Source organism: Taurulus bubalis (genome assembly GCF_910589615.1).
Source record: "Taurulus bubalis genome assembly, chromosome: 5".
Lineage (NCBI taxonomy): Eukaryota > Metazoa > Chordata > Actinopteri > Perciformes > Cottidae > Taurulus > Taurulus bubalis.
The window spans coordinates 26,458,017-26,484,964 of record NC_136593.1 but is presented as its reverse complement, the minus strand read 5'-3'; the positions used below and the strand labels follow the sequence as shown (position 1 = coordinate 26,484,964).

At 44.5% G+C, this 26,948-nt stretch overlaps 1 protein-coding gene across 1 annotated transcript; it reads right to left on the bottom strand.

Moving 5' to 3' along the window:
* Positions 1–1,702: 1,702 nt before the first annotated feature.
* On the bottom strand, positions 1,703–25,681 carry rassf5 (Ras association domain family member 5; the record flags this gene model as incomplete). The annotated part of the gene is made up of 6 exons (XM_079218812.1): positions 1,703–1,846; positions 2,045–2,160; positions 2,251–2,584; positions 3,385–3,498; positions 12,166–12,293; positions 24,898–25,681. 6 exons carry the CDS (start codon positions 25,679–25,681, stop codon positions 1,703–1,705), a joined length of 1,620 nt encoding a protein of 539 aa, XP_079074938.1.
* Positions 25,682–26,948: the final 1,267 nt, after the last annotated feature.

Here is a 26,948-nt window from a genome sequence, read left to right as displayed (position 1 = left end):
ATCAGTATTTCTATTGTATTACATAAAAGATGAATAATGTGTGGGAAAAGGTTACAGTAAATGATTTGGTTCAATGCATTCATTTTATGCATGTCAGATATATTTTCCAAAACAACTTAATTTGCAGTTGTGATGTGTTATATTACATGTGCACTCAATATATGTTTTAATACTTGATAAGTGAGGCCCAATGAGGGAGCGCTGATAACACGCAGACACTCCTTATAAAACACAATTCACATTAATCTCCTTACCCTAGATGGGTGCACACACACACACACACACACACACACACACACACACACACACACACACACACACACACACACACCAGTAGGAATGATACCAAAAGAATATTAATAATCATTGTAATAACAACAAAGTTCAACCTTGTCACTCTTTTTCCAGTGTCTACATAATACATATGCATTGCAAACACGTCATTGGTACATCATAGCCATTATCATGAATTGTATATACTTTGTTTCTTTTTTTGGAGTGTAACACGGGGAGATCAAAAGAAAAGAGAAGCAGAAATGCATGCCCTCCCACAGGTATGTGGGCTATTCAGTGACCTGCATCTATATGTGCAAAAACAGAAGCTGATCTATTTATTTGTTACATACACCACCTTTAATTAGGTCAACTTCTAAATGTCTCTTATCCCTTTGAAATCCTTTCAATAAATCTGTCCCTCTCAACTTTGGTGTAAAAGAAATCCTCACATTCAAATGCAACCCATATAAGTGTAAAATCACTTTTAGAATAAAGTGTAAAATCTGCAAAGTTGGTCGTATGGGGATTTAGGGAGATAAAATCAAATCACAGTTATCATCTGAGAAGAGTTTAGGTTTGTGTGTGGTGAGGGGATTGGTAACTGGGTCTGTCAGCGAAGCACCTGACCGTGTCTTTTCACATGGCGTTAAAGTAGGAAAATAATATGATCGCAACAAAGATATGGGAAAAAGTTGTCTGAAATAGGGTGTTGTATTCAGTTTCTTGCCTCCTTTAGGTTTTCTCTTTGCTCAATGCATGCTCCCTGAGAAAAAACACCTCCCTCTCAAATCCACATGTCTTATATTCCAGTTACGATATAATACATCAGGTGATAACTCTAAACATCAATTCCAAGAAAAAAGTAATTAAAAAGAACACTCAGTATGATTGTCCTTCCATCCAAAAGAAACCGTGCCTTCTGTTTGACTTCTAGCTCTATGTGTGCAGGGGGCTGAGCTGAGAGAGACTCATGCATAAGTAACACTTGCAGTAGCAGCAGCAGAAGTAGCAGAAGAAAAGGGAATCTTTAAAAACACTAATGATTCATATCAGTCCCAAATGAGCTCTCGAGTTGTGGTTTCAGATCGTGTGTTGCTGTGATCTTTCTGTGTGTGTCCTTGGCAATACTGCTCGCCCAATCAGCTATCAGACCACACACCCTGTAGCCTTACACGTCGCTTTCAACCCCTTATTCTCTCCTCGGGGAGTGGATGTGTGGAGTGTGTGTGAGTGGGGGGCTTGTATGCGTCCTGAGAAAGGGTATGCATCTGAGTGTGGATGTATGTTTGGGTGTTTATATGTGTGGAGGTGGAGACGAGCTCAGCTCCGGCTCCAGTCTCTGAATAGATCACGGGTCTTGAAGGGGTCGGCATTCAGAGAGTCAGTCTCGCCCTGGGTTAAGGTCGCACGGTAACAGGTGAAGGGGTCAGGGGTCATGTTGTTGAAGGGCCTGTTGTAGTTTCTGTCGGTACACAGAGTATTTTTGCGCCACTGTCCGGATACGCTCCGCCTCCTCTTTCCCCAGGATTACCAGGAAGTTTTGTAACTCAGGGACAGAGAACGCATGCCACTGTCAGAGAATGGAAAAAATATATTATTATACCACAGAAATATTTAGCCTTCTATGATTGTCTAACAAAAATGAATTGGCCTCAGAATCCTGTATAATGTCACTTTCATTACAAATAAAGAATACAAATATGAGAAACATGGAATACAACAGATACATAAAGTGTTTAAGTGTGTATAAATATTTGTGTATTCTAACCTCCACCTCTCCAGTCTCATTTTCCTTCAGGACAAAAGTGAGCTGATCTGCGTCAGGCCCGGCTATCAACCTCAGAAGGAGAGGACGCTCACATAGAGGAAGCTTCTGGAACAGATCTGGAAGGGGGAAAGCACAAAGATCCTTCAATGCTGTGTATTTCACATGCCTTCTGCAGATGATCTAGTAACTAGACATCTTTTCCTCACCCTGTCCGTCCCGGTGTGTCTGCCTGTACAGAGCAAACTTGCGGGGATTGTCCAACACCATGAACTTCTTCAGCAAGCCCTGGATGACCTCTCTAGTGGTGGTCAGAGAGCTGATGTGGAGCTGCTTCACGCAGTCACTTGGTAGGTAGAAGGATGTCCTCTTTTCGCTCTGTCCACAGTCCGTCCCTGCCTGGTCCTCTGATGGTGCCGGAGTACAGCCGGCCGTCTGCCTGGACGCCTCCCCTGATGCCGCCGCCTCCACAGAGGGGACTGTGACTGGTCGACTGAGCCTCAGGTGGACCTTAATGAAGCCTGTGTAGCATCCGTCTGAAGCCTTGAGCGCACAGAGGAAAAGAGGGAGTTGGAAAGAAGAATTATATGTGGTTCTTTGAAGTTTAACATTTTGAGAAATACACTTATTTGCTTTCTGGCCGAGAGTTAGATGAGAGGGTTGATACCGAGTTGACACCTGTATGGTAAATATGAAGCTACTGCCAGCAACCGTTAGCTAGCTTAGCATAAAGACTGAAAACAGGGGGAATATGTTAGCTTGGCTCTGTACAAAGGTAACAAATTAAAGAAGCAATATATATGGTAAGCTTTAGAGGTGCTGGTAAGATGATTGTGTTGTCTTTGGACAAAGCCTAATGCTATTTCCAGTCTATATGCTAAGCTAAGCTAATCTGCACGAGACACAGCTGTGGTATCAATCTTCTCAGCCAACGTCAAACTATTCCTTTAAAGTCACAACGACATGGACTCAGTGTTTTTTCACCTCTAGGTTGATTTCTAAGCCACAACTAAAAAATTTAAATGTCTATAGAATTTACTTTATTTTGATGAAACAATGCATCTTTAATGGTGACTTCACTGCACATCATTTAGTAGGGAAAACAATTCAAATCAATACCTCAGTGCTCGTATCTCCTTCACTCTTTAACTACTTGGGTTAACTATTGTTCTGACTTTAGTATATGCATTTAACATGATTTATTATTATTATTTCCCAGCTCAATTTCCGGTTTCTATTCATCAAATGAAAGCAAGGAAGTTGTAAAAAATATAGTTGCATTTTTAGTTTGACATTATATTACACAGTACATTCATCAGCTACAACAATTGCTCAAAACTCACCAGTTTCATGCCATTTGCAGAGACTTGAGCGTTATACTCTTCTATCCTTGTCCACACCTCTTCCTCTGACAGGTCCCTTGTTCCTCGCTCATCTTCCTCCTTTGCTTCTTTCGGCTGAAAGGCAATGAGAGAAGCGTTCAAATATCTGGTAGTATTTTCATTTTTCTTTTAACCAGTAGATGGCGCTTTACTCAAGTTCATGAATAGATACCTGAATACACCAAAATCAAGAGAAACCCTCCACCCTGCAAACCGTTTTTTTATTTTTTTTATATATACTAACTAGCTTACAGGCATTCCAGATGCCCTACTTGTGACAACACTGTGACGGTTTCTTACAGACTTTCCTGTCTCTTCCTCCTCAACGTGGTTACACAACTCCACTGCTCAACGCGGGGACAGGAAATGTTGTCAATGAAGCAAATCAGTCATTCAGCATCACAGCGCGAGAATATTGACAGCGCTGCTTCCTTCTCTTACTCATTTCCCTCTGTGACTGGGAGGGAGAAAGAGAGATAGTGAGGGAAAGGAGGGTGGAGGGGGAGGCAGTGAAGGAGGCGAGTAAGGGGTGAGGAATGATGAAAGAGCGGCTGCTGAGCCAGCCTTAGCAACACAGAGTTTGACTGGGTTATTTATAGTACAGCGGGATGCATCCTCGCTATCTCACAATGGCATTTTTTCCCTTCTCTTGTTCGTTTGCATTTTCTGGGGCAGAGAGAGAGAGAGAGAGAGAGAGAGAGAGAGAGAGAAAGAGAGATGAAGAGATAAAGAGAATGCAGGGCAGGAATCATTTCTGTATGGGAGTCCTCAGGTTGTGTGATGAAGTCACTGTTTCATTCAACACAGATGCAGTGTGCAAGTGCATGAGTGTGTTGCTGTGCGCACACACACACACACACACACACACACACACACACACACACACACACACACACACACACACACACACACACACACACAGACTAGTGCATCAAAAAGGGGTGGTCACATTATAGCATTTAAAATGTCAAGGCTGGCAATTGGAGATAGACAACAAGGCAGGACTAAACTGTGTGTGTGTGTGTGTGTGTGTGTGTGTGTGTGTGTGTGTGTGTGTGTGTGTGTGTGTGTGTGAGAATAGGAACAGCTAGAACAGGGGGACTTTTGATTTGTGTCTACCACATTGTTCATTATTTGTGTTGCTGCTCTTATCTCTTCAACACTTTTCATCCTCCACTCCTCCTGCAATTATGGTCCTTCTATCACAGTAATTTTCCATGTTCCAATGAAACAGCAGTAAAAGCAGCTGCTATTATGGTCACGGCATGTCACAAATTTAACGATTGAAATCCCTCTTAATTCGGATGCAAAAATGAATTTGAGTTTACATCCCATGTTCTAGATCTCCAAAGACTCTTGTCTTTGAACATGGCGAACCCCAGGCTTAAGAAATAATCTTAGCGATATGGACGGGGATGACCTGGATGCAAAATTCCTCCCAGTCTAAGGCAACAAAGTGAAAAGAACCTCGCAGGAATTCCTGCGTTTGTATGCAAGTTTCTAAATGTATCAGAGGCTGAGCCCTGCCCTCCCTTTCTGCATACCAGTCTCAGTGGTCAGGAGACAATAGAGCAAGGCAATAGAGCCGTTTCCGCCCTTGAGAGTTCCACAAGTCCTGGGACAGTGCCCTGCTTGGACCGGGTCACGAAGGAGCCAAGGAACGAGAGAGATGTGACTTCTGAAAAGACTCAAGCAGCCTGAACTGTGATTATAGGAAACCACCTAGATTGTGAAGTACTAGCACCTTGTTCAACTTGATTATGAATCATCAATAATGCTGGATACTATGAGCACACAAATCCTTTGTTTTACAGATCACATGTTATGAAATTGAATGATTTTGGTATATTATAAAATAATGCAGACAATGTACAGAGCTAAAGCAAAGTCACTGCCAGACTTTGTACAAAGGTTGTTTTCAATACATGAGTGTAAATATGATTTGAGAGATGTTTGTAAAGTTTATTGTACAAAAAGCTAAAAAGGGGATTAAAAGAAGATGTATTTCGATTGTAGGAGTTCAGTTATGGAACAACGCTAACATGGATGTAAGAACTGTCAACTCATTTTGGGTTTTCAAAAGGATTATTTATAAAACAATTTTTGAGGGTTACAAGTGTGAATGAAATGTATGTATATGGAAGATGTATGTGTGTATATATATGTATATATATATATATATATATATTTATATTTATTTATTTTTTCTTTATTTCAAATTAATTATCTGATTTAATTGATAATAATAATTTAGGATAGGAATATAAGCATTTTTTGCTTCTACCTATACATTTTCAATCTTTCTGTTTTGTATATTATATATAATTGTGTATTGTATTGTAATGATTGACTGAATAAAACACACAAACAAAACAATTAAAAATATAACACATACATTTTGGTTCCAGAGAAATAATGAGTGATACTTATTTTTTTGATTTTATATTTAAATTGGTCTTAACTCACATGCCAGACGATCAGGATTTTCAGCATTTAGCACTTTTATCAGTTCTTAATTATTACTCATAAACATAAACAGTGATAGGCATGGAGCGTCTGGACAAACAGTGCACCTGATGACACAAGTGATCAAATACGTTCTTTTTACTGAAAGGATACGACAACTGAAGGTCAATTTTACCCAGAAGTTGTTCGCCTCGAGCAATAAGTGTTCTCACAGAATGATTGGTTACCGTCTGATAATATCAATATTACAGGGGACAGGTCCAGGCCAGGTAATCCAGTTCAATGATGGAGGATTCAGAGAGATGTAAAGCAGCTTTAGTGTGTAAGATAGACTGTTACATAAGGGTCACACACACACACACACGCACACACACACACAGACACACACGCACACACACACAGACACACACGCACACCTCAGGCTGGCGGCGTAAGTGTTGATGCTCTCACTCTAATGAGATAAGACAAGAGAGGTCATATAACTGCTTGAAATGTGGCTGCAAAGTAGTCCGTATGAAGCCATGTGCCAAATCTGACAACCTTTTTGTTAACTTGAACTCACTCTTGACTGTCATTCAAACCTGTGTGTGCGATTGACATCCTGATCTTCAGGTAACACTAGAGCCTAGCATCCATTACAACTGGCCAAGATTTAGGACATGCCGGCGCTGTCAGAACTAAACTAACAATACTCAAATATTGACAGATTTCAACGATAACTCATGAACATGCACACGCGTTAGCGCGGCGCAAGTGTCGAGGAGGCGAAGCTCCATGGAGAACACATGCAAGCTGGTGATCCCAGTGCTGCTAGTCTACAGTGTATTGCTTTGTAATGTAAAGCTATGCATCATATCTAAATGGCATTTTAAAGTTTACAGTATATTGTGTTTTGTATAAAGTCTTTATCTGTGACATAACTAACATCTAATGCAATGGAGCAAAAACATCAAACATTTTCATCTGAAATGTAGAAATATAGTTGTGTGTTGGTGTAGTTCTAAAAGAAATACTCATACTTACTATTACTTCAAAGCTATACTTAATACATACATTTGTTATAATACGTACTGTATTAAGTCCACCTCCACACACTTTGTTTCCTACTAATTGCTCACACACACACACACACACACACACACACACACACACACACACACACACACACACACACACACACACACACACACACACACATAAAAGATGGCTGGCTAATCTGGAGCAAAAGGCTCAGCTCTGGAAATAATTCATGAAGAAAAGAAGATCTGAACTCCCCTTCCACTGTTTTGATGGATGAAAGGATCTCCCCGTGTGTCTGTGCACAACATGCACACATGCATGTACGATGACTTAATGCAGTGACACATTTAGAAATATTCATACACAACATATATGATAATGTCTCTATTCACAGGATGCCGCACAGATCTTTGCATTATCTCTTTTTCATATTCAAATACAGGAATAACAAAGGGCACGTTCACTTTATGGCAGCTTTTAGAGCTCTACCAGAGGACCAATTCAAGAACCGTTCCCTCCTATGTTTTATAGATAAAAATAAAATTAGCATCATTCAGCTTCTGCACCGGGAGCCCAGACAAGCCCCAATACTTCTGCCTTAGCACAGCAGCAACCCTTAATTCCACACGCTGACAACACAGCTGGTCAATTATTCAGAGATTATATCTTCTCCAAGTCAGACACCGAAGGCACCGCCAGGACAGCACAGCCGAACGAGGGCTGAGGGCGTTTTACATCAATGCAAATGTCTGTGTAGTATCAAGAATTTCATCTCCAGGCTTTTTGTGCAACTAGAGACACATTTGACTTTTTCCATAGAAAATCCTTCAGCTACCTTTGCATCTTGGGAAAAGCCCCAACAACAAACAAGCAGCACCTAACACAGCAGTAAGAGCAATACTGTGTGAAGTAATACAACGTACAGTAGACCACCACCAAATCTCAGGAAGTGGGTGCCAACAAAACCCAGAGTTGCTATGGTAACTAGGAAAATGGTTTGCTACAGTCAAGTAGTTGCTCGACACACACACACGCACACACACAGTGCAGAAGTATCAGCTTTGTTTCTACGGAAACCTCTCCCACGCACTGAAGAGAAGAGGCCTCTATGGAATCGCTAGGTTACCATCATTAACTCGGTTTATCTGCTGAAACGCAGCAAGCACATCATCTCTGTCGATAGCTGTTAAAAAAAAACACAAGTTTTCAGACAATTATGCTAAATCTATGCAAGCCACCGACATGATTAATGAGCTGCCAAAAGGCATCGAGGTTGATGAACAAGACCGATCGATGTGACACAACAGATGTGTGACAGGAACCCCATCCTCCACTCTCACGCACCTAGAGGCCCACTCAAGAATGCACAAACACCACCACTTCCTCCCCATACTTCTGCTTTCCGGGAGCGTGTTTTTGATATAAATGGCAGTTTGGTTCCCAGCCCAACGGAAACACCCACCATCAGACCCATCTGAGTGTTTCCCTGACTCGTACGGTTTCACCTATCAGAGGGAGCGTAGCCCTGATTCTGTACCTTAGCTGGCTTCTTGGGCTGGCGGAAGAACGAGGTCTTGGCCGTGAAGAAAGTGAAGTCCTCGCTCTCGTCATCCAGGCTGCAGTAGCCGCTGCTCATGCTGTTACTGCTGGTCATGGAGGGGGTCAGCACCGTGTTGACGGTCATGGAGAGGTCCAGAGGCGGCTCCGAGCGCCGGCGCACCACGTTGACAGGTTGAGGAAGTGATGGGCTATCTTGAAAAAAAACTGATGTGATCAGAGTCCACGCGCTTCGAACTGTCCTTCTCTCATCCAGAAAAAGTCAGCGCTCCTCTGCTGAGGCATCCAGAAAAGTTGAAGTCACACCTGTGACGGCGAGACAGGTGAACTCGGCTCAGATTCGGCGCTCTGCGTGCCACCGGAGAGGGGACCAGGAAATCGGAGAGTCGAGGACAGGCTCGTCACTTCCTCCTGACGCGTGTGTGTGTGTGCTCTGCTCTGACGGCGGTGTCACAAACACACCATCCAGTATATGCACCTGGTCACATGTACACACTCATACACAGTATGTGACCCTCTCACACACACATGCACACACTGGTATCATGGCATCAGCTTACAGGTTGGTTTCAAGTGAACTCTGCTCACCTGAGAGCCCCCCCCTGTTACACCCACAACACCAACACTCATACAAGCATGCATGCAATACCACTTCCTGCTTCCCTGTGTCTCTGTGACGACCCACTGCGAAGAGACAATGAACGCTTCAATTCAAGTCCCGGCATTTATTTCTGTGAGCATCCATCCGTCCAGAGTAAACAGCAGCAGAAGATCTCTCGGCTGCAGCAACAAGACGTTCACAGACCCGTAGTCCCTCCTCTCTCCTCTTCTCGCCGTGGCTTTGTCAATACTACAAGAGAGACGGACGCCTCCCACTCTGCCTGCCTCTCTCTCTCTCTCTCTCTCTCTCTCTCTCTCTCTGTCTCTGCGCCCACTTTGCTCACTCACTCTCTTGCAGCCCTTCTCAACCATCTGTGGTCGAGTGTGTTATCAGCACCCTCCCCCTTCTCCCTCCACTCTCTCTCTCTCTCTCTCTCTCTCTCTCTCTCTCTCTCTCTTCCTGCAAGCGACTGCACCCTGCAGAGCGTGGCCACTTCCTCTTTCAGAGAGAGAGAGAGAGAGAGGCATGGTTAAGTAGAAAGAGAAATGCTTATGAGTGAGAGATATGAAGCCTCACGGCTCCTGTGCTACATGCGTGACAGGAGGCAGCAGAGAGGCTGGGGAAGATGGCTGCTTTTCTCGTGAGATTCTGCAGCAGGGTGCTAGGGTTTATTAGAAGCCATGGCAACCACTATAAACATGTGGGTTTTGTGTTGGACCATGCCATGTATACGTGCTATTGTTTTGACATCCAAACCAATCAGGGGACACAGATACAGTCCAGAAGAACAGCATCACCTCCACAGCTGCTTGTCACCTTTGTTGGTAAAGGGGGCAGCTCACGATGCTTAAAGGGAGGTTACAAAAATAATGAATGATTGCCTTCAGGATAGAGATTACGGTGACCTCTCACCTAATGCTGACCCTGCAATCTGCCCTCTGACTCTGGCAGGGACCCGCCTCGTCACAAAGCAGCTAAAGCCCCCATCACTGCTGAGGTTGATGCGGCATACGATCATCTGTCCGCACGTGCTGTTTCTGTATGTGCAGTATGATTTTAAAATCGACTCAGACGTGATGATAGGTAAACCTATACGGTAGTGGAGGGCTGCGGCATGCAGGGACAGAGTGTCACCCTTTCATCAGCTGTCAGGTTTGAGTCGGCCGAAGACTGATCACCCGCGGCTCTGCTCCTCACTCCCATCAGTGTAATCACTAAGGGAGGAGGCAGCGTGCTGGGGGTGGGATGCAACACACACACACAAACACAAACACACACACGCATACATACATGAACAACACTCCTGCTGGCTTCCTTCAAGTCAATAAAGCCTGGCCAGTGTGCTGTATGTATGTGCTTAAAGGGTGAAAGGGGATCAATTTCTGCTGATGCACACACAATATGGGCCTGTAACAGAGGGGAAATACACACACACACACACACACAGCTATAAAACAGAGCAAAAGGGGAGAAAGAGGACTGCAGGAAGTAAACTGTCATATTGCCTCTTGTCTGCAGTACTCGTGTACTAACACAACTGTAGTGTGGAGAGAAAGTTCAGATACCTCCAGGATAGTCATCATCAACGCTCACTTAACTGACTTTCAAGTCATTATCTTTAACTACACAGTCATTACACTCAGAAAGAAGATGCAGCAGTGGATGAGCTAAAAATGACTCGACAAAAAATGATGTGCCATCATTTTGTTGCAGTACATGTGGAATATTAAAAGGTAAAAGACATTAGGTCAAATATACTACTCAACCTATCGCCCTCTTCGTTCGCTCCATTTCTCGCCTTTCCCCTCAATGTGTTTCATCGGAGAATAATTGTGTGCATTTGTTCACGCTCCCTGGAAAAGAAGGACCTGGCACTCTACCAGGGGTCTACTTTTGCGTTATCTGCCCACGAGGCAGCGCTGCAACGGTGCTGCTGCAGGCCTGTGGGGTAATCCAGCTCTCGATGTGTGTGTGTGTGTGTGTGTGTGTGTGTGTGTGTGTGTGTGTGTGTGTGTGTGTGTGTTTGGACCACAATGTGTGGGTGAATGAGGCTGGGATGCCAAGAGCAGCATGCACATTCACATGTTCTCACACTAAGAGTGGGAGAAGCAACATTTCGAGGATGCATTTAACATTATTATTATTATACATAACTACTTTATCTTGTGGCTTGTACAGTATGTGTATGAATAGATTTTGAGTTTAACGTTTGAAATCGTGGATGACTAAATGTATTCCACTAGCACACATATCCTCTGAGAATAGGTTGAGCTCACACAGATATGCCATAATAGAAGTTCCTACAGAGAACAGTGATTCAACTTATTAGTTTGCACTCAGTGATGGACATCAGGGTCCACATTCACTGATTGAATAAAATGCCTGTACTACTTACAACATACTACATGATAATGTAGGATAGGGGAGATGAAAATAGAGACTCCAAGAGGAGGAGGGGAGGAGGAGGAGGACGAGGAGGAGGAGGAGGAGGAGGAGGAGGAGGAGGAGGATGAAGGATGGAGGCCATGAGAGCAACAGAGCAGGTCAAGGAGATAGGGAGACACGACAGAGGTTTACGTGATTTAGCTTATTCTGTCCGGGAACATTCTGTGACCACAAAAAAGAAGATGAGCGCATATATGAATTCACAAGTATAGACAACTGAGGTGGAGGAGGAGCCACAGCATGTTGTGAAAGAGGAGGGTGATTATGTAAGAGTGTAGGTTTGGAGCGATGCTGCAGAATGAACCCTGCCATTACCCAACTGGGACTCATGTACACCTCTGCACCACACACACACACACACAAAGTTGAACTCACTCAATTTTAGATGAATGTGTTTGCTCTTCTGTAATGCCCTTAAAAATGCCACAAACAGTTCTCCGAATCCTCTTCTTAATCTGGGTTCTACTGGGTGTATTTTATTTTTCGTATTTAAATAGATAGATAGATAGATAGATAGATAGATAGATAGATAGATAGATAGATAGATAGATGTATACTTTATTTATCCCTGAGTCACAGTAGCAAGCAACTTACATATGAGACACAAAAAATAAATACAAAATATCACACAAAATATCAAAAATGCGAAATACCTTGTGCTGAGGGGCGGCAGAGGAGCAGCGTCTTCTGGGAGACGGAGTTTCTTCAGGCTCTCTGTCCTTCCGGTTGCAGTCCAGCTGGACCTGGCTCTCACACTCCAGGTGACAGGTGTAGCTACAGTCTGATGAACACAAAAACAAACCAATCAGAAACAAGAGCACACAGGACAGAACCAATCGCTGAGAAGCAGCGGATGAAACAGTCAAAACACTGTCAATTATAAACCTCCATTTCATGTCAGAGAGTGTATTGCTGATTAGTCAAGCGTGTGAGTTTAAAATGAAGCTTTAATCAAACAGGTACAGTCATATAAATACTCCCTTTGATAGAGAGTGTGCGCCATCTAGTGGCTAATGCCAGAACACACACCTACTAGGTAGCAGACTGCCACAAGAGTACCAAAAACACATACCTGGAAAGGCAATACACATCTCTACAAGATACACATATCTATTTGATATTATAACATGTAAACTTACCCTAGCAATAACCTGTTGAAATATCACACACGTATACACATTACACACTGATGGACATACTGTAGACATGAAGTAGACATACTGCATTGTAACAATGGATGGACCGGCTCCTTTTACATGTTCAAAGCCAACAAACTGTCCCAGTGTGGCAGCAAGTCCCATCTTACTGGGCGGCAAGAAAGGAACAGATTTAGGTGCTTCCCCAAAAGATTCCCAAAATAGTCCACGGTTCTTTCATTTTTTGTTGGTCCCACACATGGCAGCCTCTGCTTGTTTATGTCTCGTACGACTTTATTGTGGCCGGAGGCTTTTCCCCTGAGATGCATTGCCTCACATCTAACTTCTCCTCTGTTGGCGAGAAAATCCATGCTAAAGAAAAGAGAGACGTTTAAACCGCAGGAGCAGAGAGAGGACGGCAGTTTGGGGGATCTGAGTCAGATCCTTTTAGTGGTTCTCAAGCAGAAACGCTTTTCAAATAAAACACTGTACAGTAGACTATCAGCCAGATTCAATACAATATATTAAACTATTCCAATGTTCTGTTGAGAAGTCAATATCTTCAAAGCAACACCTTGTGTTCTGGTAAAGCTCGTTGTTGCTGCAGTCAGTGCTGCATGAACACGCTGAACTCAGCCTGGTTGTCTTTCTGTCTGCTGATATTAGTGGCTCTGTCTGTATCCTGTCTCTCACACTCAGCATCTGCACTGTAACCATAGCAACGACCTTCTTGATGACCATTTTAAAAAGAGAGGTCATCAGTACACGTGTGTAAAGTCTTTTGCTGTGTGAACCTTAGATTAATTACTGATGACTTTCACTTTCTTGCATTGCAATAGTAGAGATCTGATTATTGAAGCAGGGACCAAGGAGAAGAGAGTAAAGGGAGGCAGGGCTTACTGAGACAGGGGGGATATGTCCAACACAGAGGAGGGTTCAGATAGAGGATACTTGTCTTGTAACAGTTTAGAGGTCAGTGCATAACAGAGGAAGATAGACGTAAGTATGTGTGTGCGCAGAGAGAGAGAGAGAGAGAGAGAGAGAGAGAGAGAGAGAGAGAGGGAGGGCTGCAGTGCCGCTGACAGGAGGGATGTGTTGAGGAGAGAGGAGAGTTCAGATAAGGGATCCTCTGCTCATGACAGTTTAGAGGTCATTGCAGAAAGAGAGAAAGAAAGGAAACACACAGGGAAAGGAAGAGAGAAACTCCTTTCCTGTCCTGCATCCTTCATTTACTCCATCCACCCTCTCTCTGGATTACAGCATGTGACTTTATTATTCAACCACACCTAAAAGAAACAGTCAATACTTTGGGAAATGTGTTTCTTAATATCTTACAGAGAGTTAGATGAGGAGATTGGTTTTGTTTGTAGAGTAAATATGAAGCTGTCTCTATCAGCTGTGGGAAAGAGTTCCTATTCATCCAATCAAACTACAAAAAACCCTTAAATAGTGCCATTAAGAGGCAGTGGTATAGGTTTTCATTATTTTGGAAACAAACAAAGTTGTGTTTACATTTAGTGTTATTCACGTAAACACATTGTGAACACATAATGCTAGAAACAATGCAATCAACTTTTAAAAATCAGTGTAGGTTGTTACGTAGAGAGAACCCTGCCCTTGGTCTTTTTCTCCTGATAATTAACCTAGGAGACGAGAATTATAGCTGAGAGAACTGAGAGGAAAATGGTAAAATGGGAGGAACGCTCAGATTCTTTCCTGTTCCACACCTACAGTAAGATGCACCACGTCAGCAAGTCACGGTTCACCTCGGCTCCAGATCATTCCCACACTGATAAAACATACCGTCTCTGTTTCCCACACACACATATTCATATATACGCACTGCATTTTTACACAGGAACAAAGCATTTCAGTATTTTGGACAAAATACAGCTTGACTCTAAAATGACAGAAATAAACGAAATATTGTGGTGATGATTTTGTGACCACTAGCATTGTGTATTTTCATTGACATCTTTGTGACAACGTGTTGTCGTCTTGATTCACACCTGAACCGGCCTGGAACCAGTCCTGCCAGCTGCCATGGCCCTGCTGATGCCCCTCCTCTCTACCTCCTTCTGCTTAATGGATCGTGGCTATCTGGATCATGGACCATGTCTACTACTCATTATATGAATAATTTCTCTCACATTCATTGAATGTGCTGTAACTCTGTTACGTTATTCATTCTGGCCACATGACATCTATTGCTTCTGTCCATCCGGGGAGAGGGATCCTCCTCTGTTGCTCTCCCTCAGGTTTCTTCCCCTTTTTTCGTCGTGAAAGGGTTTTTACTATCTCTATTGGGGGAGTTTTTCCTGGTCCGATGTGAGGTCCCGGGACAGGGATGTCATGTGTACAGATTGTAAAGCCCTCCGAGGCAAACTTGTATTTGGGATGTTGGGCTATATAAAATAAACTGAATTTAATTGAATTGAATTTAATTGAAACAAACCAGGGTTTGGACTTCAATTAAATTGTAAGGAAAATGCATTCGTAGACCATTTTCACACAAAACAAACCCATGACAAAACTAAAACTGTAGTGCATTCCTGTTGTGCTTTTTTTTCTTTCTTTTTTTGCATAAGGAGGAATGTAAACAGCGGCAGAAAAACAACTCTCTCTACTGAGCACCAAGCATCATCGATATAAACACAGAGTCCGCCTCCTCTGTTTTACAGTAAAGGTACAAGGTGCTGGACTAAATGTGATACTCAAGTGATTCACACTGTTGCTTGTATGCGTGTGTGTGTGCGTGTGTGTGTGCGTGTGTGTGTGTGTGTGTGTGTGTGTCTTTGAGATGCTGTGCCGTGCATATGTGAGTGCTCCTGAGGCTGTGAAGCAGCAGCGATCCAGTGACCCAGAAGGCTCTGAAGGTTATGCTGACAGAGACCATCACAGAGAATTGGGAGGGAGAATAATGAAGGAGAAAGTAAGAGAGTAAGAAACAGTCGTTTCAAGGCCTGAGACAAAACTCTTGCTGGACTCCATGTTGGGACTTACAGGGGTTTCCCTTGTATCTCTTCTGTGGGAAGTACCCAGTTACAGAGACTATCAAATGGGGAAGTGGCTTTAACCAAAGAGAGCGAGGCAGATTCCCCTTTGCTGGATTTTTAGGAGAAGATGTGTTCAGGTTCACTTCTGGGGAAAAACAGGTTTTTCGAGAAGAGTCACTGGATTCAGCGCATGCACAGACACATCTGACTTCAGTGTTTATCGCTGGAAACTACCTTTTATTTTCTGTGTTTGCTTTGATTCTCGACTGAAGTCTCTACTGAAAGGGAAAAGAGCCTTCATGTACTCTTCAAGAGCCTTTTTCAACAGACTCTTTTAAAGTTATGATCTAAAGACGAGGCAATCTAGCTGTCAGTGTGGATAGACCATTTTATTAAATTGGCCTTAAAATATATGTTGTCTGGTAAACTGCAGAACTATGAGGGTTTATCATAGGAATCATGTGTTTTGTAGCTTCGATGTCTTCCTGCTGTCTTTGTGAAGACGCTCCAATTTAGAAATGGTGATGACAGTAAACACACATGAACGCGCACACACACACACAAACACACACGCAGGCCTGCATGTGGATACCGGACACCAAGAGATGACTGTAATGATGTTGAGCCATAAACACTCATCAGCATCTGTTCATCCTGCACAGGGCCATGGCGTCGAGAGGCTGTGTGTGTCGTTTCAACACGGGGAAGGTCTGTGGTGTTGTGTATCGCCATGGAAGACTGAGACGCATGGCACAGACTCCCTCTTTGTCTCTCATGCCATCATTCCAGTCTGGCTGCTTTTAAAACGGCCCTGCCTCGCAGATAGAGCTGGACGATGATGCAGATTGATGGAGATGAGGAAGAGAGAGCGCCAGGAAACTCCATCAGCGCAGTGGAAAGAGACGAGGGAGCGTAGATGTACAGTGTGTAAAGATCTATATGTGGTGGCTGGGTTAACTTCCACTGCTGCAAAGTGGGTCGATAACTGCGAGGGGAGACAGATGAGGAGGAGCTTAGGCTGCAGCGCGTTAAATGACAATCCTGTTCTAAAACGAGGACAGTCAGGTGGTGGAGGCTGCTGAGGGGAAAATCTCCATGCTCATGCTTCTCTTTTCCATCTCCTAAAATCTCAGTATTTTCTTGTTTGTCTCCGTACTTTTTTATAGAGGATAGGGGATGTGGGGGTTGTTTTCTTCTGGGAGACAGTTGAGGAGGCTAGAGACACAGATTAGCAGTGTTTCTCGGATCATGGAGGATGTCTGTGCGGCACCAGATAGAGACACTGGGACATATTGTATTTGCTCCTTGTCTGCGTTCGGAGGGGATTAATAGCGGTGGGTTAGCTCTAACAAATAAGCGAGGGTATCAACACGGTCACTAATGAACCAAAAGGGAGCTCTGCAGGTCTTATGAAGGAATTAAGAGCAGCTTTGGGGGCTTTAGACAGTCTGATCCCATCACAGCTCATTTGGAGCAGCTATTCATGTTCTCCCACTGCGCTGCTCACACACTACACACCATGCTACTCATTCTACTGTCCGTCATCATGAATCACATCATCATGCTTCTGCTCTCTCGTGTTGGCACTCAAACACTCGACTTCACTGAGCTTCCAAGATGCAAACTCCATATGCTGACCCACCAGACATGAGCAAACAAATCTCTCCTGTAACCTAAATAAAATCTGCCCCAGTTCCCTTCGACATCTGTGTCTATATGTGCACAAACAATCATTTCATATTTGATACTGAAGTTCTTTATCTCTAGCTTCCCCTCCCTCAATTCATCCATCTGTTAAGCTACAGATGCTCCCCGAATCCACTAAACAAACACCAGCAAACACCAGAGTGTTTTTCCAAGGCTAATTCTGTCCAGTGAGCAGCAGCCCGATGCTTTAAGGTGAGTTTTTCTTCATGAGTATATTTCTGTGGCTTTTGTGTGTTGGTGATTTGACGTTGTAATCCCAGTTAAACACTCCAATGATGAAGCTTTACAGGATCAATTTGATGCTCGATAAAAACAAGTTGGTTTGTTTTGGCAAAACCATTAGAGGGCTCTGCAAATAGTGAATACATTGATTTGACAAACCGTCTTCACTCAAAGGCCGTTAATGGATTTCTACCAGAGCTTTCAGGAGCATCGTATGACCTTCATCAGCAGGAGGAATGTTCTCAGTTCATATAGAGATAGTTCAGCAGCTGATGAGTGTGTTAAGAATACTAAAACCAATCTATTTTCTCAAAAATTGCATACTCAAACTAAAAAAGGTATATCTCTGGAACCACTAAGGCTATTTGAATCATTTTAGTGTTATAAATGATTTTGTTCAGATGTGTAAATATCAGTCTATATATATTACTGGCTATGAGTAAATGAAGAAGACATTTAGGGGGTCTATGGTTTTTAACAGGTTTTAAGAATGGACCTATAAACTCATTCACATTCATGCATCAGCATTCACGATTCTGAGAAGAAGAAGAATAATAGACAGAAGAAGCAATCAAAGAGGAACTGAATGTGACTGTGGTTTGGGCCAGTGGACGATGAACTAGGTTTCCTTCCAGAGAACACGAGCTAAACATCCCCGCTATCTGCTGTAGCTCACCCTGCTGATGCTGCTTTCTGAAGCTTCTGAGGCTGCAGCATGACATCACTCAGGTGGATGGTGAGCAGCTCCCTGAGTCATGTTTGGTCAGAGTATTATCAGGCATACACAGAGGGGCACATATAACTGTCCTTCTCTCTCGCTCCCCTCCCCCTCTTCCTGTTTCTCTGTCTGAGACAACATCTTGTTTTAATTCAGCTGTCAGTCTCTTGCTGTGAATGAATCAATAAGTCTGAAGCACTGCAGCCATTTTGCTCTCTGCTACTTTGTACCCCAGCCACACTTTGTGCTAATGTTACATTTTGTATTCATCACCCCCCAAAAAAACTGCATTAGCCAGCCCTGTATTTGTAGAAAACATGGGACAAATCGATGCCTTGCAAACCTCCAGCCGGCTCCACCTTATCTCAAATTCCTGCTACAATATGAAAGTCAATATGTTAATCCAATTTTCTCGACAGATTGGAATTGTGTCGGTTTTCTGTGTTTGTGTGTCTGGAGGCAAGAATAAACTGTCGATCCAGCGGCTTTCATCTGACCTGTTTACCGGACTGTTCCGCCGTTTACTGCCTGTGTCCTCGCTGTTAGCACACAACACTCACCTCACACAAAGGAGATGGATCAGCCGATAGAGAGGGTATAGACAAAGAGTAACAGGGCTTGAGGGCATTGTGGTTCACAGATAGACAAACCGATGTACACAATACCCAAATATTTTGGCCCGCAGCCGGACTTTCAGGCCAACCCGGCTCAACTTGTCTACTCATCATCTTTCCCTACTGACCCCTATCACCTGCAAACTGATTTAGATTCCATGCACAACTTTAAGTCCCAATTCACAGTTGGTACCACTTGTTCACATTCCAGTCTCCACTCCATACCTGAGGTGGTGAGCAGAGAGCCGTTAGAGGATGATCGTCGGAGGATGCGCAGGCTGTCGCTCCAGGAGCGAGACTTGGGCAGCCTCTTCAGCAGCCTCCCCAGGCGTCGGGACACTTGTCCGAAGCAGGCGCTGCCGGCCTCCGCTTCCGAATCACCCCTGACCTCATCCAGATGCAGCGACACCTGGCCGAGTAGCGCTCCGCCCACCCCGACGCCTTCAGCTCCCCCTGAACCGAGCCCCTCCCCGGACTCCCCCTCCGCGTCCTCCTGGCCCGGGACGAGCGGTGCTATCTGTGCCATTGGGGGAGCATGGTGGCACCAGCCGGCGGGCACCGTCCTGTGTGCGTAGCCCTCGCTGGTCCTCCCGTCCCGCCCCACGCCGCCCCTGTCCCTCTGAGGACTGCCCCAGCGCCAGCCCCCCCAGTTCCCCCCTCTGCCATCCCAGCGCAGCCACTCTGCCACCGGTGCCACACTCCGAATGAACAGCCCCCTCTCCACTCGCTCTGCCACCCCTCCACCTGCACTCCTCACACACTCCCTAACGCTCTCACCTCTCTACTTGCCCAACACTTTTATCTCCTCCCTCGCTCGGTCTCCCTCACACCTCAGCGTGCGGACATATGCCCTGAATCTCGGCTGGACTACTTGTTCCTCTCTAGTGTCTCTGTTATCAATGCTCTCTCATCCTCTCTCCCCTCTTTCTCTCTCCCTCTCTCTCTGTCTCCACTGCAGCACCCACACACTCTGCAGTAACAAACAGCCAGCTTAAAGAGACAGAGACCCGCTCACAATCCTCTATTCCCCTCTCTCCTCTCTTTCATGCAACAGGAGCCGTTCTCCTTTCCGCTCCCTCGGTGGTTGACTGTACACAGTTCATTCAGTAGTCGAGGAGAGGATGGCATCTCCATACAAAAGAGCAGAAACGTCACAGACCACTGCAGAGGAAGTTACCGACGCTCTTCTCCCCCTTTTCTGTCTCCTCAGTGTGAAACCCGACGGCAGGGGTTGAGGGGAGTCGAGTCAGCCGTCCTGTCGAACCCCATGACTTTAGCACATCTAGTCAGCGAGAAGGATGTGCATCACCTCAAGTGAGTGTGTATGGGTGTTTGTATGTGGGTTGAGGTGATGCGCAGTCCGTCGGTTATTAATATGCACAGTGAAAGGATGAAAAAGAGAGAAAGAGAGCTACTGAGAGATCTTCTGCCCTACTTTGGAAATTGAAGAATTTGGAGGAGCAGGATGTGCTCCCCAGTTCCCCTCACAAGCATATGACATAATCGCACGCAATGGCAGAAGAAGGTTATGCTCCGATGTCACAATTGTTTTCACCGCAGAACAGAGAACGACGTCTTTATGAAGTCCAAGATCCTTAAATCGCTGTCATCAAACATGTGCTTTAAGATATCTTTGTCCTGTCCGTTCTGCCCTCACCACCTCTTCCTCTGCAGTCCTCCGATCACTATTCACCAAGGGCGACCTAAATATAGCCCGCTTGAAAATCCCCACTGCGCTGCCATACATACAGCTGAGCAGCAATGGTGCAAAGCAAAAACACCACGCAGGTCTTTCTGCAAAAGCAAAACCCGTATCTGCATTGCCTATCTTGTGACGTCTTCCTTTTTTTACAGGGTGAAATATTGTTAAGAGGGACCGGGCGAATGATGTTGATGCTGAAGAAAGATGCAGAAGAAAGATGCAGTGCAATAGAAGTGTGATGTAGTAATCTGATCAACATGTGCTCAATAGCTTTCTTCAACATTCAATGCAGTTTTGTATTCAGATTCTGTTTGTCTTCAATTTAAGACATATGAGGTCTGAAGGAATGTTCTGGCTGAAACTATATTCCTTCCATGTTTAGCAGGGCGGCAGCAGCGGTATGTCGGCACAAGAAGGTTATGAGCCATTTAGCACAACCTTCTTCTTATGTTTCCTTCTTCAACTGTGAATTTCTTTGAGAAGACCAATGTGAAAACGACTGCAAGGGTTCCTAAGACAAGGTCTGTATTGTATAGGCTGAGGGAAGAGGGGAAATAAGGAGGAGATGGGGTTTAAAGAAAAGGCACATCCTCTTGAGAGAGGAGTGCCATGGGGCATAAAGAATACATGGAGAGGTTTACACTGAAGGTCTGCGGCAAATGTGTGTGTGGGTGTGTGTGTGTGTGTTTGGGCGTGTGTTCATGTGGGGCTTCCTGGCAGCCAAATGTAAAAGTGAGTATTCCATCCCTCTTCTACAGTGACCAGTAAACGACCCCACATCTGCTCACTAACAACAGGGATCTCCACTCTGCTTGCAAATATTAAAGTGAAAATAGTTCATAAATGCTTTTTCGAGTTGTGAAATTGTGTTTGGAGGAGCTCTGAACTCTGGTGCATTCACCTCTTTGTGCATTGCTCTGACACAAGGAGCAGAGATACATAGGGTAACATGCAGAACCATTAACAAACCAAAGCACAAACCTCTGGAGTACCTAGTTATTATAGTCTTTAACACTTGATAATTCGACAGAAAATCAATTGACAACTACTTTTCTGTTAATCGTTTAAATCATTCATCAAGCAAAATGTCAAAGTTTTACTGATTCAAGATACTCGAGTCAACTATGAGGATTTGTTGGATCTCTTGATTACCCTTTTAGGTAGCAATGGTTTCAAACACACTAATATAGTTGTAAGATAACATAAGGACATTTTAAGGTGTTTATTATGCATTTGTAACTCCTCATAAGCGTTCATAACTTGCTTAATAACTTGACAACACACTAAAACATTGCTGTATTCATAATGATTATCACTAAAAAACATTTACAAACCATTCCAGTGGGGTTTTATGATGAATACATTCATAAACACTTGAAATTGCATATCCAGTAAGAGGTGTAAGTCTTATGGCTGGACAAGGCTGGAGAGGAGAGGACCAAACCAGTGTGTCAGCACTCTGGTGCCACAAGAGCATCGTGGCCTGAAAGCTTTAATTAAAGACTAATCTGACGTCTGACTCTGTCTACCAGCCTGTAATCCCAACCTCTCCATCCCTGAGACATAATCCCAGGCAGGAGACACCACGAGCTGGGATTAAGGAGACTGCCCCTCCCTCGCTCCCTCGCTCCCTCGCTCCCTGCCTCCTTCCTGTCTGCCCTGATCAACGTCACAACATGGAGAGATAACAATTCAAATCACAAGAACACTGAGAAACACTAACGGGATACAACCCGAATCTACTGTACAGATTTACATAACTGTTACACATTGGACTTTTCTTTACAGCTTTACAGCTTTATATACAACAATTATGTGTATTATATGGTGATTTCCTTGTTCAAATAAAAAGTGTTTAATAGAAGAACATAAGAGAAGAGTGTGTGTGGACAGAGTTCCGTTAATAGGCCAGATTAGCGTCAATATAGCCGACACATAGATGTCTACACCAGTGGTTCTCAACCTTTTCTCAGTGATGTACCATCAAATATGTTTTTCAGCCAAGTAACTCCTAACCAGAAAAGCATTTTGGGTTGAAAAAAAGATCTAACACAGCTGTGCTGTCAGTCTCTGATTTAATATAGAATATATATAATTCAGTTTCTGATTTATATTGTATTGAATATGTATTAAATAATAATTTGCAAAGGATTTTTTAATTGTATGTTAATTATTATTTTTTACGTACCCCCTGGAGTGCCTTCACGTAACCCCAGGGATACACATACCCCCATTTGAGAACCAACCACTGGTCTAGACTGTCACTTATCAGGCATGTTGGTCATATGCTTCATTATGTTATACCCCATTATGGCCTGATGCCACATATGGCTCTCATTTATAGTGTATTATGCATATATAGTGAGGGGGTGTTGCTTTCTAGAATGCATGAAACAAATCAAACTCCATCTAACTTTCATGAGAGACAATAAGAGTTTTTCTAAAGAGCACAAACACAGACGAAAGCCAGCTGTAGGAGGATCGAGCAACAAGCGAGAGACCGGGAGCTCCAGCTGGTTTGACAGATTCCTCAGCAGGGCAAGGCCCCGTCACAACTCCCTGCAAGCACCCGACTGTCTCAAGGGAGAACGTGCTGTTTCTATGCCCTTTATATGCAACAAAGCCAAAGCAGACACAGGGAGGAGGATAGATTAAAGACATGCAGAGTGAGCGAGGCATACAACGAGACAAAGAGACAGAATGATGTTTGTTTATGGCTGCAAGGCCTCCGTCTCTCACCCCCTGTCATTTGCTGGGTGTAGTTGAAAGAGGAGCATGCGTGCATGTGTGTGTGTGCGTGTCGTTTCTATTTTGGCAGTTTTGGTTGCGTCTCTCCCCACAAAAATACCCTGAAATGCCTAAAATTGTGTCGCTTGTCAAAAATGTCATGTGACCCCCCATGACTGTACACCGCACTCACCTCTGATGTTTTCCAAGAAAAGAGAGACGAAAAGACCGTTTGATCTCGAGGGCATGCGGCTGGCAGCGGAAAACTAGAGCTAATTAGCCTGATCCACAAAGAGACCAGTGGAGACACAAAGTTCTTTGGCTTGTAAAGGAACTCTGTGTGTGTTTCTCTGGGTATGTAGTGCTCTCGCTCCACTGAGCTCTTGCTGATAGCACACTAAATCAGACAGCCCTGCAGTGCTGGACAAACCCAATCGCTCTTGTTCTAGCTCTCCGTCTCTCCTCATTCCTATCACCCTCCCTCCCTCCACCTCTCCTCTGACTCTTTCTATTATTTGTCAACCCTGAGTACAACTATTTCTCCTTCTTTCCCTTTCTTGTTCCTTGACCCCTCGGCTCTGTTCCTGTTTCAGCCGTCCCTTTCTTCCGTCCCTTCTCTCGACCCTTTCATCAATTTCTTTATCTCACTCTGTTCTGCAGCCGCAGCCTGTGACAGAGTGCTGCTGACACCATGCTAAGTCAGCAGCACTTTCACACACATACACACAGTACAGTATGTGTGTATGTATGTCAGTAAAGTCACCACACAGAAGAAATCCCACCAAAGGGGGGTGTGTGTGTGTATGTGTATATGTGTGTGTGTGTGTGTGTGTGTGTGTGTGTGTGTGTGTGTGTGTGTGTGTGTGTGTGTGTGTGTGTGTGTGTGTGCACTCTCAAGCCAGATTAAACACATATCTGCCAGGTCAAATTGGCTTGGCCCAAACTGTCTGCCTCCCAGAGCTGTGCAGGTGGGAGTGATGTCATCAGAGCCATTAATACAGTCATGTGACTCCAGAGATATCAGGCAGAGTGAATATACAAGGTTTTAAACGGCTGCTTCCAGTGTCACTATTACATCTGTTCTCACATCCCAGACAATGTAAAACATGAGTTCATACACCAAAGTAACGCTGTTAACTATATTATCTTTTCATCACTCTTTGAGGCCAGACTGCAAAGCTGGAAGGACAAGATAATGGTCTTAAAGGGGTTTGTCTGTGGAGCAATACATACAAATGTCCTCCCCTGTCATACTGGCTCAGGCACAAAGGCACATGCACTTTTCTGAGTATTCTTCATGTGTACCCGCACACAGCAACCCATTGTGCCCTTCATAAAATAATAATCCTAATAATAATATTGTACCAGAAACAAGATACAGGCAAGTAAGTCACCTACAAAGACCATCTGTATGATCTAATAAGGAATACATACAACCAACATTGCGACTGAAGGAAGGCAATAAAGTGCATGTTTTGGATTTCAAATATGAAACAGTGACAACTAATATCCCTTATTCCCACAAAACCCCCTCTAAAGACAGATTTGAACCTCTCTACTTACTTTGACACTTGAGTACTTGCGCAGTGATCTGGCGGCTGCAGGCGTCGCACCAGTCGCGCGTGCAGGGCTTGGACTCGAACCGGTGTCCTTCACCCGTCTCCGTCCTCACCCGAGGGTCCAGCCCCCGGGGGAAGATGGACCAGGCCTCCCGACGGGGAGGCTCGCTGCGGGCCAGCTTGACCACTCCAGTCCTGCCCTGTGTGAGCCGCTCCAGCGGCGCGGGCGCGGAGGAGGAGGAGACGCTGTGCCGCCCGCTGCCTCCGCTCCAGGTGTCCCGTCTCCCGCGCGGCGCGCCTCGGTGCCGGGGTGCTCCTTTGTGTCCATTCGTAACCGCTCCGCTTGGCATGACATTAATGCTGGACCCCATGAGCGAAGTCCCTCTCCGGCTACCCGTGTTAGGGTTTGAGTCACAGTCACTGGGCACGTGCCTGGGTTGACTGTCTCCAGTCCCGGCTGCGTTGCGCCTGTCGCAGTCCTCTCGGTCCCGGTGCAGACTACGTGGCGCAGCGGGAGCTCCGCATCCTTCACCGGGCATCACCCCTCTGATGGCTGTCGTTTCTCTGGCTGCTGCCGGAGACAATGGATGAGCTACCGATTGCCCTCCAGTCGCGGACGACCCGCATTCCCCGCCGCTGCCCGAGCTTCTCTTGAACGTCATCTTCTCCCAGGACGACTTCCTCGGCAGGGAGATTTTCTTTCTGCCTCCGGCCCGTTTGAAGAGCAGCGGTTCCGAGTCCAGTCGGTGCGGACCCGGGTGCTGACCCACCACACTCACAGACGCCATTATCCTGCTCCCGTGTAGTGCGCGCGTGTGTGTGTGTGTGTTTGGCGGCTTGAAGTGTGTACCAGTGCGCGTTTTTACTCCGTGCTCTGAATGTAAACTCAACTCACGCCCGCGACAAGCGTGTAGTAGTGACGCGGGGGACCTGTCGTCTTTAAACGGAGCGCGCTCCCGGCGTTTAAAGCGACAGGAGCGCGCACTAATGCCTGACTCTTAATTTGCCATTACTAGACGAATTATTAACCACTAAAAACCGCTTGTTAACACTTAACACGTAACTTTCTGATGACTCAGTGTCCGTTGTTAGCCGTCTATCAGTATAGCTACCCAGCCTTTAGTCTCTAAATGTAGCCCCAGTAATTATCCTCTGAATCCACTTACACTAAAGACAGACTACAGAGAGCAGACTGGCATGAACACACACCACAATCTCAAACGAAGAAGCTGTGGAGAGTTACCAGAGACTGGATTATGAAGTATGACATGGGGAACATGATAATCATAATCATAATAATGAGGATTTAAGTTTCCTATGTAGCATGTATGGCAATGTTTTCAATGTGGTATGGCAAACATATTAAAGAGAATCGTCTCTGACATATACCTGATTCTGACATAGGAAAGTCCTAAAATGTGTAATATGATTGTTTGTAGAGTATCTATTACTTTTTTGTCGGTGTTAAGAGGACTCTGGCAGAAGAGTTGTCCCACTAAAACTACACAACAGGTATGAAACAGGACCGACAGCACACCACGGTTCTGGGCCTACAGAACCTATAGAGTATTGCCATGACGTAGAACAGTGACGCAAACACAATGTGACACTTGTTGGTGTAGACTAGGAACAGGAAAGTTATCAAATGTTCCACTTTGCCGGTATGTCACATGAGCTGCATGAAACCACAGAGGCAGCTGTGCTTGTTCCCCTCACTAAACCGAGAAAGCCCCCGAGGACGCCACTCCTCCTCAGAGGAGAAAAGAACTTTCAATTTCGTTCTCTGAGCTTTGCAGTGTCACAACAGCTCACTTGTGTTGTTTTCTTCTGTGACCTTTCATCTTCCTACAACACATTTAATGTTAAAGTAATTTGACTACAGTAGAAATAATAATGCACCTTTACACACAACACCCCCTGTGACTAATTATGCGCGTGTGTTTTCTATTTTATTTTTAATTACTTTATTTATTTTAAACGTATGACATTTTTTGTTCAAATGTCATACGTTTATAAAATAAATAAAACTCGTTTTTTAATATATATATATTTTTT